This window comes from Lactuca virosa, chromosome 2, assembly GCF_052849685.1.
Source record: "Lactuca virosa cultivar CGN04683 chromosome 2, Lactuca_virosa_CGN04683_v6, whole genome shotgun sequence".
NCBI classification, from domain to species: Eukaryota; Viridiplantae; Streptophyta; class Magnoliopsida; order Asterales; family Asteraceae; genus Lactuca; species Lactuca virosa.
Window position 1 is genome coordinate 187420618 of NC_136427.1, and position 12764 is coordinate 187433381.

General features: G+C 40.6%; 1 protein-coding gene across 1 annotated transcript in view; it reads left to right on the top strand.

Moving 5' to 3' along the window:
* Positions 1 to 1760: 1760 nt before the first annotated feature.
* Positions 1761 to 12764, top strand: part of LOC145158030 (uncharacterized) — a 29537-nt gene continuing 18533 nt past the window's right edge. The window contains exons 1-3 of the mRNA XM_079076991.1: positions 1761 to 2371; positions 2619 to 2698; positions 2869 to 2924. Coding sequence (XP_078933117.1) covers positions 1761 to 2371; positions 2619 to 2698; positions 2869 to 2924 — 747 coding nt within the window. The remainder of the gene's footprint in view (positions 2372 to 2618; positions 2699 to 2868; positions 2925 to 12764) is intronic.

The following is a 12764-nucleotide window of genomic DNA, read 5'->3' on the forward strand; positions in this document are numbered from 1 at the left end:
AAATGCTTATGAACTCACCAACATTCTATGTTGACGCTTTTCAAAATGACTTGTATTCTCAGGAAACAAGTAAGCAGATACTTGGACAATGGGAATTGGATATTTTTGCTGCATTATGAGATTTACATTTCTGTCAATTTTGTGTAATTTGTGAACAAATAAAATATGTAAACAATGTAAGTTTGTTATCTCAATGTATGTCGTTTGGTTGCTATGTTTCATTCATATTCAATTGTTATGATACTATACAATGACTTCATCCGCCCCTGGACGTTTCCGTCGTCCTGGTTCGGGGGTGTGACAGTAATATTAGGTTCTTTCTGGTAAATGCAAGTAGTCATAAGATACACTTATATGACATGGAATCAGGCCATCAGGTCTTGGTGTCAGATCTGGACTGTAGATCTGAAGTAGATGTCGTTAGTAGGTTCTTGACTTGATTCCTAGTTGCCATTAGAGAACAAAATAACGGCCTCAAGGACTGTAACCCAGGAGCAAGTTCCGACGATCAAGTTAGATCGATGTGTATGAGGAGATGGTTATGTCTTGGGTCAGCTCAGCTTAGGCCCAACCAGTCGGGGGCTAGGTTGTGTACACTTTAGAGGCCTTGCAGCACAACCTATCCCACGAATATCTGGGCTTGAATTGTGTTGACCTAAGCCTAAACTAATTGTCCATTCACCTAGATTTATAAATACAACACCTCCTCCTCCATAAGGAGGATCTCTCATTCTCAGACATGAGCCTCCACTGTATACATACACTCTTCCGGGAAGAGATGGTTCTCAATCCAGGAGAAACCATATCCTCATACACACCAATCTAACTTGACTATCATAGCTTGCTCTTAGGGTATAATCCTCGAGATGGTTCTCACGGTTTTGTTTTGTGATGGCAGCCAAGAATTAAGTCAGGAACTTACTAACGTCACCTACTCGAGATATGACACCAATACATGATGGCCCGATTTCATATCACATCAATGAGTCTTATGACTACTTGCACTTAACATAAAGAACCCAATATTACCAAAATGGGTAAGGAACTTTGGTTTTTGTTCACATTTAGGTAACCATGTTTTTTCGTACACATTTTACCAGTAAACTTATTTTATCCATTCATAATATGGTAATATCACTGGTAATTAGGCCATCCACAACGGGAGTTGTATGAGACTTTAATAGAATAAATGTGAATATAATAATTAAAGAGGAGAGAGTGTGTGGGGTTGAATGGCCATGGAACGGTTCAATGGAATTGTAATAGAAATTTATGAATTTTTTAAGAATTTAAATGAATGTATACATTTTCTTTCCTACTTGACATTTCATACAACTCTCCATGGGTTTAATCCATTGAAGATGACCTTACCAATCATATTATCCTATTTTAAACAGGTCAAACGTGTATGAAAAAAACATGGTTATCTAAATATGGACAAACACAAAGTTCGTTATCCTTCTAGGTCATTAACCCTTTTATTTTATTTTTTTTTTTTTGTTTTTTGTAATCTAAAATTTTCTTTATTGTTATTATGCTATGGGTATTTAATAAAAAGTTATGTTTATTAATAAAAAAATAAGTTGACGGATTTCTGTTTGAAAAAAAAAAGTACACTTGTCAAACCAACCGGGCCTTGGGCCCACCCCTATTGTCGTCCTTCGTTCGTCCTTTCACAACCGCCAGCGCCGCCACCAAATTCCCCATATGGCCATATCGAATCCTACTCCTGATTGTTCTGCAACATCCGACGTCCTCTCATGGCGAACACACCTTTCCTGCTAGAAGCCAGGTTCAGTTTCAACCCTTCGCTCCAACAGACGTTTCGTTTGCCTCCACTTCGTTCTTTCCCAATCAAATTGTCGTCCGGCAATAATCATGCTTTCAAACTGAAATACACTCCTTATCCTTACAAGGGAATCAAATATTCCCCCAAATTGAGAACTAAATGCTTCTGTTTGAGCCCTAAGCCCAAAGGGGAAAATGGTGTTGGTGGAAATACATGCCGGGAGGATAACGATTTGAAAGCAGTTGCTATCAGCAGTAGTATGAAGGAAGCGTCTTGGAGATCAATCAAAAATGTCCTGAAGACCTTACAATATCCCCTTGGAGTTTTATTGGGTTTGTTATTTCTGTACGATCATCACCATGGCTCCGTTGCGTTGGCTGCTTCCGGTGGTCGAATGGGCGGGAGCTCATTTTCTTCTTCTTCATCGTCTCCGCAGTCGTCATATTCTTCCACGTCGTATTCTTCATCAACAACGCCGACGTCATCATATTCATCGTCGTCATATTCTTCTTATTCATCGTCGTCATCGTATCCGACGTCATATGGGCTGGGTGGCAATAGGCGAGCGGATGAAGGCGAATTGTTGGCGTCCATATTCATCTTGGTTGTCGTATGTTTCGTATATATGGTTTGTGAAATGATTCGTATAATGAATAAAATCTTAACACAAATCTTATCACGTATTCTGCCTGCCTCGAAAACAAGTATTCTCAAGCTTCAGGTTATATGCTCTTTCAACTATTGCCGATATCTAAGCAGCCATAACCTCAATTTCATTTACAAATTTGATCCATCTTTATTGCTGATTTGGTGATGAGTTAACTGGTAGATCAATGCAAAAGGATCTCAATCGGATTGCTGAGACAGCTGATACATCCAGCCATCGTGGCTTGAGCTATATATTACAAGGTAATGAATGATTTTTACATGTTATATATACAATTTGGATATATGAACCATTACAAATATCAGTCATTATCTATCATCTAATTAGCCAAAAACATTTACAAATCTTGAGTCTTTACTAGTCACATGTTCTTGTGATTTAGATGTTTAAAATGATTTGGTTTTGGTTGCAGAGACAACACTAGCTCTACTTCGACATCCTGATTATTGCATCTCTTGTTATTCCACTGTATGCACTTCACTATCCTTTTTTTTTTGTTAAGTTGTTTTTAAGTAAAAAAACATTACAGCTTACCATTTTAAGGGGATGCTTCATTCTTTCCCCATTATTAAATTACAACATGGGTACACCGACTGAATGGGAAATGACTTTTTTTTTTTTTTTTTTTTTTTTTTTTTTTTTTTTTTTTTTTATTACTACATGGGTCCACCACCATTTTATCCTTACTCATTAAACAAATTTCATAATATTCATCAATCTTAGTATGAGATGACTTTAGTTCGAGTAAAAAAGAAAAATGGTACATAGGTAAATGGTTAGGGTGCGTTTAGTTGCGGAAAATGAGCCGTTTTCTGGAAAAATTTTCCAAGAAAAATGAGAATTTTGAAAATGCGTTTAGTTCGTCTATTTTTCTAAATTTTTCACGGAAAATGAAAATTTTCAGTTTTCTAAAATTACAAAGAAGTTGGAAATTTTTGGAAAACTGATAATCATTGTTTTCCACATTTTTTTAATTGCAAAAATTTGTCAAAATATAAACACACACCCACTCCCAACCCATCCACCTCTACCTACCCCCACCTTAACACCCCCCACCCACACACACACACATACATACCCACCCCACCCACACACCCACCCGCACACACACACACACACACACACACACCAACCCACAAACACACACACACATACATACCCACCCACACACACACACCCACCCGCACACACACATACATACCCACCCACAAACATACACACATACATACCCACCCACACACACACCCACCCACAAACACACACACACACATACATACCCACCAACGCACCCACACACACAAACACACTCACACACATACCCACCCACACCCACACACACAAACCCACACCTACCCCCACCCCCACCCTCACAGACACACACACCCCCACACACACAAACCTACACCTACCCCCACCCCCACCCTCACAGACACACACACCCACACACACACAAACCCACACCTACCCCCACAAACACACACATACACACACAAACACACACCCGCACCCCCACCCACCCAACACCACCACCAAAATCACCGACCTACCATCACCATCACCACCACAACCACCACTAACTCGTCACTAGCACCACCACCACGGCTGCCGCCGCCATCACCACCACTGACACAATTGCCACCGCCACCACCATCGCCTGTCATCACCACCACCGTCGCCGACCAGCTACCGTCACCGCCCCCACCCACACCCTACCACCACTACCGTTTTCTAAAAATGAAAACCGATAGAAAAATACACATCTAAACACGTTTTCTAATTTTCTAAAACTGAAAATGAAAAATGAATAAGTTTAACTAAACGCGTTTTCTAAATTTTTCAATGAAAAATGAAAACGAAAAACGAAAATTGAAAAAGAAAAACAAAAAACGGAAAATGAAAATTGTTTTTCCGTAACTAAACGCAACCTTAGTCTCTAATTCATTAAGCTAGGGTTTTGGGCTTAACCCATTAAGTCATTTTGTTCGGATTGAGTAAAAGAAACAACCATGTATAGCTGTCTAGATTAAGTGCTTAACTCATTAAGCCGATTTAGTCAAAATGAAACAACCCTCTAAGATGTTGTATCTTTTTAACTTAATGGACTTAATGAAGATAGGGTTTAATTTTGTTTGAATTATCTATGAATAAAAGAAGCCTTCTGGCGTTTTAGGAGTTTTCTGCGGCTCGAATAGTAGGCTAAGTTCTTAGGTTTACCTGGGAACGTATTAATTGGTATCAGAGCTTTACGGTTCTGATGGCCGGAAGACTTGAGGTAAAAGGCACCAATGCCGAGAGGCTTGCGGCGTTGGAGGAACCGGGTGCTCGATGCATCTGAGGCTCATCGGGTGGAAGTGGCAACACAGTTAGATGACCTGACCAAAGCAGTGGCAGACTTAACTGTGGTGGTCAAGAGGCCAAAGAAGAAGCGGAAGGAGAGACTGGAAAGCTCGTCGTCTGATTCAGAGGATAATGATCAGTTCAAGGAAGAAGAGTCTAGCGATTCAGATGGAAGAGTGAAGACCACTAACTCGAAGCGATCCAGTAAGTCGAATCAGAAGCGAGACCCCTTATTGGACTGTCGGAAGCTGAAGATTCCAATTTTTAGCGAGGATGATGTGCATGGGTGGGTGTATCGTGTCGAACGGTACTTTGAAGTTCACAGATTTAGTAGTAAGGACCGGTTACGAGCGATGGCAACTTGTTTGGAGGGTGCATTGTTGTCTTGGTTTCGTTGGAATGATGCAAAAAACCTTTCAGCTCGTGGGATCGATCAAAAGGAAGCGTCTCACAGCTACGGAGTTAGCTGAAAAACGTGCCAAAGGTCTGTGCTTTAGGTGCGATGGTAAATTTGCACCCAGTCACAAATGCCCTAGCAAGACATTACAGGTTCTAATCGTTGATGAAAATGATGAAGAAGGTAGCGAAGAGGAAGTTGAAGACAAGGTGCACTGTGACATGGCAGAGGTGTCCCTTTACTCAGTCAGTGGTCTCACTCCACCACGAACGATGAAGGTCAGAGGTAAGATCGGGGATCGGGAGGTCGTGGTTTTGATTGACAGTGGAGCAACCCACAACTTTGTATCTACCAAGGTTGTTGCTGAGCTCACCATTGATGTTACAGATACAACGTCTGTAAGAGTAAAACTTGGTAACGGGTTAATGACACGGAGCTATGGGTGTTGCAAAGAGGTCATTCTTGAACTACCGGAGGTTAGGATCGTAGAGGAATTTTTACCTTTTGAACTTGGGGGCTCAGACGTGATTTTGGGTATAAAATGGTTGCAAACGCTCGACGACATGACAGTGAACTGGTTGGACCTCCGGATGCAATACTGGGAAGGTAATAGGTTGGTCACAATCTTGGGCGACCCGAGCTTGTCAAAAATGGGTGCCTCTTGCAAGCCACTTCGTAAATTAATTCAACATGAGGGGGGAAGGGTATCTAGTACACTTTGAAACAAAGTATATGGGGCTTACCCCAGCCGAGATTTCCGAGCCGGTCAAAGCAGTGCTAGAAGTTTTTAGTGACGTCTTTAAGATGCCCGAAGGTTTACCTCCTATTCGTAGCCAGAATCATGCTATCACCTTGAAAGACGGCACCTCACCCATCAGCATAAGACCGTACCGCTACCCACACGTACAAAAAATGAAATAGAGTGTTTAGTTCAATAAATGTTGAATGCAAGGATCATACAACCGAGCACGAGTCCCTTCTCTAGTCCTGTATTGTTAGTAAAAAAAAGATGGGAGCTGGCAGTTTTGCGTCGACTACAGAGCACTGAATAAGGCCATGATTCTTGACAAATTTCCAATTCCGGTCATAGAGGAACTCTTGGATGAATTACATGGGTCCGTGATATTTTCAAGGCTGGATTCAAAGTCCGGTTATCATCAAATACGAATGAAAGAAGAAGATGTTCCGAAAACGGCTTTTAGGACACAAGAGGGACATTATGAGTTTCTCGTTATGCCTTTCGGGTTGACGAATGCTCCCGCTACATTTCAATCACTTATGAATAAGGTATTCCGACCATTAAACTTTTAAAAATATTCCAAAACCATTGATTATTACAAAACTTGTTTCCAAAATAGTTAAGTGTCAAAATATCCCAGAATAAATCATAAACAACAGGAGGTGTATGATCATGTCTTCGCCTTCCCGCGATCATCAGAAGTACCTGAAACAAAATCAACAACTGTAAGCCCGAAGCATAGTGAGTTCACCTAAAATACCCATACGCACATCAACATACATGTAACACAAACAACATACTATGGGTCCAATCAACCATTGGGTTGGAATGCCAATCATACTATAGGTCTAGTCATCCTCGGGATGGAATACCCCAGGTCCACAACCATCGGGTTGGAATACTCTCATACTATGGGTTAGGGGTGAGCAAAAACCGCACCGCAACTAAAATTAACCGCAAAAACTGCATAAACTGCAACCAATTAACCGCAACCGCAATAAAAACCGATGAGGTTTTCTGTTTTTAAAAAACTGCAAATTTGCGGTGCGGTGCGGTTATTAGTTTTCAAAAACCGCAAAAAAACCGCATCGCACCACATATATTATATACAATTTTTTTTATTAATTATTAGTATATTAAGTGTTAAAAATAAGACAAGTTTAATGGATGAAAGAAGGAAAAAATTCTAGAAGACAAAAGTGTTAGTTTTTTCTTATGTTTAACTTTGGAAAATGGTGAAATTTGACAATTTTAAGATATTTATTGTTAATTTCTAGTGATTTAACGTTTTTAAGATATTAGTTGTTTGTAATTTAAGTTAATTGTTTTATACCTTATGGTTTTTATTATTACAAGTAATATGTTTGAACTCTTAAAACTGTTTGAATTCTAAAGTGCGGTTAAAAACCACACAAAATAACCGCACCAAAATCCATGCAGTTAATAACCGAAACACAAAAAAACAAAACCGCACCGCAAAAATAACCGCCTAACCGCACCGCAAAAATAACCGCACCAAGCGGTTTTGAAAATGGATCAACCGTATTTGCGGTTAGTGGTGAGGTTTTGGCCAATAACCGCACCGAACCGCACCGCGCTCACCCCTACTACGAGTCCAATCATCATCGGAATGGAATACTCACGACCCATAACCATCGGGTTGGAATGCCCAGGTCTATTGGCTCTCGCACAAAGCAGATGTGCCTCAACCACCAATCAACATGTGCACATATATCAGTTAATCACATAACAGTCCACAGACAAACAAATCGATCTAACTGATCATACTAGCATAACATCATCCTATCTACCAGGATACTGATCTACAAATCATAGCAACATAATACCATCCTATCTACCAGGATACTAATCTAACAGCTCATACTAGCATAACATATCAAAATAACAATAAAAAAGGGCCGACCTTGGTGCCTTAGACCCTTGAGTATAGTGAGGAAAACTCACCTCACAACTGTCGATCTGAAGTGATAAGCTCAAACTCTCGAACCACAGTCACGAACTCCACCACCTATATTTACCATAAGACCATTTCCATAAATTTCTGAGTTACCAAAATACCCCCAGAAGTAAACTAGTCGACCCTTGGTCAAAGTCAAGGTCAACGGTCAAGGTCAACAGTCCATATTGACCCAACTCGTCGAGTGCAGATCACTGACTCGTCGAGTCCTTCCAGAACTCGAGAAGTCGTGAAACCTCCCAGTTGACTCGTCGAGTTTCCAGACAACTCGTCGAGTCCATACGTGTTCACAGTCGAGGAAACCCTAACTGGCTCGTCGAGTCATCCTACTGACTCGCCGAGTTCATGCAAAAACCCTCAAGGATAATCTTCATCGGACTCGCCGAGTTGGCCATGCAACTCGTCGAATCTCTTCAGTCCTTTCTCTATTCAGATGCTTATAAGCTACCCCAAAGCTCCATATTGCAGATCTGAGTTCCTAAAGCATACTTCCTACGTAAAGTTGCAAACTTTACATATATGCAAGGTGTTAATGGCCAAAATCAAGCTAGAGAAGAGGTTGTAAGTGAGGGAAATGCATTATCCTGCTAAAGGCTGAAACTTTATGACCATAAGAACCAAGATGAACCTAGATCTAAAGTTGCAACTTCAGATCTTGCCCAATACCCGAAATGAATCACCAAATGACCAATCATGCTAGAATAGCCCTAATCTCAAGCATGAAGAGATCTAGCTAGAAGGAAGTTCAAGGTAACGACTTGTTACCTTCAAGTGATGCTAAAATGGAGTAGAGTTTAGATCCTTAACTGTTCCTTGCTCAAAGCTTCTTGATCTTCAAGCTCCTTTCATCAAGATCCACCTTCCAAGCTTAAAAACACACAAATATGGAGAGAAAACGTGATTTAGGGTTTCTGGGCTCAAAGGCGGCTGTAACATCCCCTAATTTCTCGGCCAGAAAAGACCGATTTAATTTATGCTTTTAAAAAAATAAAATCAGAGAAATCCTTTTAAAAGATGTTGCGGAATTGGTCCCCAAAACAAAACATGATAAAAGTTTATCAAAACCTTTCTTTAAGAAATATATAATTTCATTTCATATCAAAACCTCGGGATGTCATGTTCCGATACAGATCAAAAGCATAAACAAGACATTATAAGCCTTACAACAGTTATTTACAACTACTGGCCTATAATCCAAAAATATCTCATCATCCTCCGACTATGCTCGGGGTCCACTACCTGTAATCATAAAAAGCTGAGTGGGTCAGGCTTGGGAGCCTGGTGAGCATATAGGGTTTTCAACCCACAATAATAATAAACTTATTATGTGCACCAATCAACAATAACCCTAATTATCCATTCCCGTTATCCTCACTTTACGTCCCTAAACACCTATCACAAGGGACCTAGCCTAAGGAATATCATCGGGATGGACACTACTGCTAAGGGGACTCCTCAGCCATACATGTCCTAAAGGCAACCATGAGGGGGATGGAGTACGCCAATGAACATTTAGTTCACCAACACCTACAAGTTGCGAACCTGCTAGTGTTCTACTGGACTGTCTAGAAAGGTCCGTGGTCGTCATCTATACTCCGCTAGACGACTAAAACAACAACAACAACAACATCGGGGCCTCTCACCATTTTATCACACATCGACTATTTCGTCTACCCATGTTCTACCCAACATATTTGTAGATAAAATACATATACAGTTTAAAACTTGTATAAAACATCTGTTCAACAGTCACATCAAATAAACACTTAATATAATTACACATAGCACGTATTTTATAGAAAATACTTCATATCTAGGTGTAAGATGAAAGTGACTACACACTCACATGATTTGATGATAATCGGGCAGCACTTCGTTTCCTAAAACAATTGTTTCTAATAAAACCGGGAGTTTTATTGAGAAACCGGGCTCTACGAAGGTTGGGCTTCAAAACTGAAAAGATAAATTTCTCGGGCTTCTCAGGCACTTCGGGACGTGTTTTGGGTGTTTCGTATAATACCGGGGCTGTGGGGGAAGTTGAAATGAAAGAAATATTGAAAGAGGGGTTAAAATGACAATTTTTCAAAGTATCACCGGGAGGTCTCGCATCCTTCTATTTATAGGGGCGAGGTTCCTGATCCAACGGTTGAGAGGCTTCCAGGTGGCAGCAGATCCGGAGAGGGGTCACATGGGTCGCACGTGCGAGTGGTGTGCTGCTGACTTCTGATTGGACCGAAGTCTAGGTCCGAGGTTCGGACTAGGCTGCACACGCGTCACTCCTCAGATGCGCCACATCTTCAGATGACTCAGCAGATTTCGGACACGTGGCACGTTTTGAGCGAGGGTGACGTGGCCGAAGTCCACCTATGCGAAATTTCTCGGATTTGACATTTTTTCTCGATTTTTGTGCAAAAACATCTAAAATCCATAACTTTCGCATACGGACTCCGTATGCGAAAAAATTCATAACTTCTTCATCCGACGTCCGTTTTCGTCTGTCTTTTTACCGTTGTACTACTATTGACGAGACCTTCGGTTCTCGTTTAGGTTGTGTCGGCTAAAACTCACTCGATCTAAAATTCGAGTTTTTAGCTGTCTACTGCTAAGCTGAAACTTAGAAAAATCATAACTTCTTCATACGAAGTCAGATTTGGACGTTCTTTTTATACAGACTCTCAGTTTAACGAACACTACAACTTTCGTTTAGATCACTAAGGCTAAAAATTAATTTATCAAAAACTCACTTTTTACGTCATTCGGCACCGTGCCGGTTTTGTCGTGAAACTTCGAAATATCATAACTTCTTCGTTATAACTCGGATTTCGGTATTCTTTATATATCTGTAATCCTTGTCACGACCACTACAACTTTCTTAATAGATATCGGCTTTATCTAATATTTATTTTTGACGTTCGTTTTTATTTTTAATTAATTAAATCCTAGTAATTAAGCATAAAACACATAATTCACATAATATTTACATAATTCCTTTTCATTTCTTCAAAATGAGTTACAAAGGTTAACCTAGACTATCACGTCAATATTAATGCCTAGCCTAGAAACACGGGCATTACAATTCTCTCCCTCTTAGGATGATTCCGTCCCCGGAATCACACATCAGCAAACAAATGCGGGTAGCGACTCATCATGTCACTCTCCGTTTACCAGGTGAGATTTGACCAATTCGTATGTTTCCAACGCACAAACGCTAAATCGACCATCTTGCGTCGCAACTTCTTAGTCTTACGGTCAACGATTGCATCAGGTTCTTCAATCAACCTCTTGTTTTCATCCAACCTTAATTCAGAAATGAGAATTATGTCGGGCACATCTCCCGTGAACTTTCTCAAATAACACACATGAAAGGTGTTATGAATACCCTCCAGTTCTTCCGGTAATTCTAGCTTATAAGCTTGATTCCCGATCCTCTAAAGAACTTTAAATGGTCCAATAAACCTTGGACTCAATTTTCCCCTTTTACCAAATCTTATAAGTCCCTTCCACAGCGAGACTTTAAGTAAAACTGAATCTCCAACTTCGAATGATATCGATTGACTTTTCTTGTCAGCATAACTCTTTTGTCGATCTTGAGCTGCCAACATCCTTTCCCTAATCACTTTCAACTTTTCAGCAGTCTGATGGACTATTTCAGGTCCCATAAACTGCTTTTCCCCATCTTCCAGCCAACATGACGACATTCGACACTTTTCTCCATACAAAGCGTGATAAGGTGCCATCTTAATGCTTGAATGGAAACTATTATTATAGGAAAATTCTACTAAAGGTAAAATGTTCATCCCAGTTACCTTGAAATTCCAGGGTATATGCTCTCAGCATATCCTCCAACGTTTGAATTGTTCGTTCGCTTTGACCATCGGTTTGCGGATGGTAAGCTGTACTCAAACACAACTTGGTACCCAATTCCTCTTGTAGACTCCTCCAAAACCTTGAGGTAAAACGGCTGTCACGATCGGATACAATCGTTAACGGAACACCGTGAAGCCTCACAATTTCCTTCACGTAAGAATTCGCAAGTTTATCCATAGACTATTTCTCGTTGGCTGCTATGAAATGCGCACTCTTAGTGAAGCGATCAACGACCACCCAAATCATGTCTTGACCGTTCCTTGTTCTAGGCAGTTTAGTCACAAAATCCATGGTAATGTCTTCCCATTTACCCATGGGTACATGTAAAGGTTCTAAACTCCCATACGGTTTCTGATGTTGTGCCTTAACCCCAGCACAAGTTACACACTCGGCCACATACTTAGCAACATCGAGCTTCATCGTCGGCCACCAGTAATAGGGTTTTAGATCGCTATACATTTTTGTGCTGCCGGGATGAATCGAGTACATGGTCTTGTGAGCTTCTTCCATCAGAAGATCTCTTACTCCTCCCGTCTTAGGTACCCAAATCCTATCTTTGAATATCTTCAGTCCTTGACCGTTTGTATCAAACACCAACGTTTTACCCAAACGTTCCTCCTTTCGGTCATTTTTCTCTAAAGCTTCCTCGTGAGCGTTCTTTATACTTTCCACAATTGTTGAGACAACTTCAATTCTCAACGCTCTTGGCCTTTTCTTTTCAAGATTTACCTTCCGACTGAGAGCATCAGCAACAACATTTGCTTTACCAGGGTGGTAAAGTATCTCATAGTCGTAGTCCTTGAGTAACTCTAGCCAGCGCCGTTGCCTCATGTTCAAGTCTTTCTAATTAAAGAGATATTGAAGACTCTTATGATCAGTGAAAAGTTTGCATTTAGTACCATAAAGATAGTGCCTCTATATCTTTAAGGCGAATACTACCGCTGCCAACTCCAGATCATGAGTGGGGTAGTTCTTTTCATGTTCTTTCAA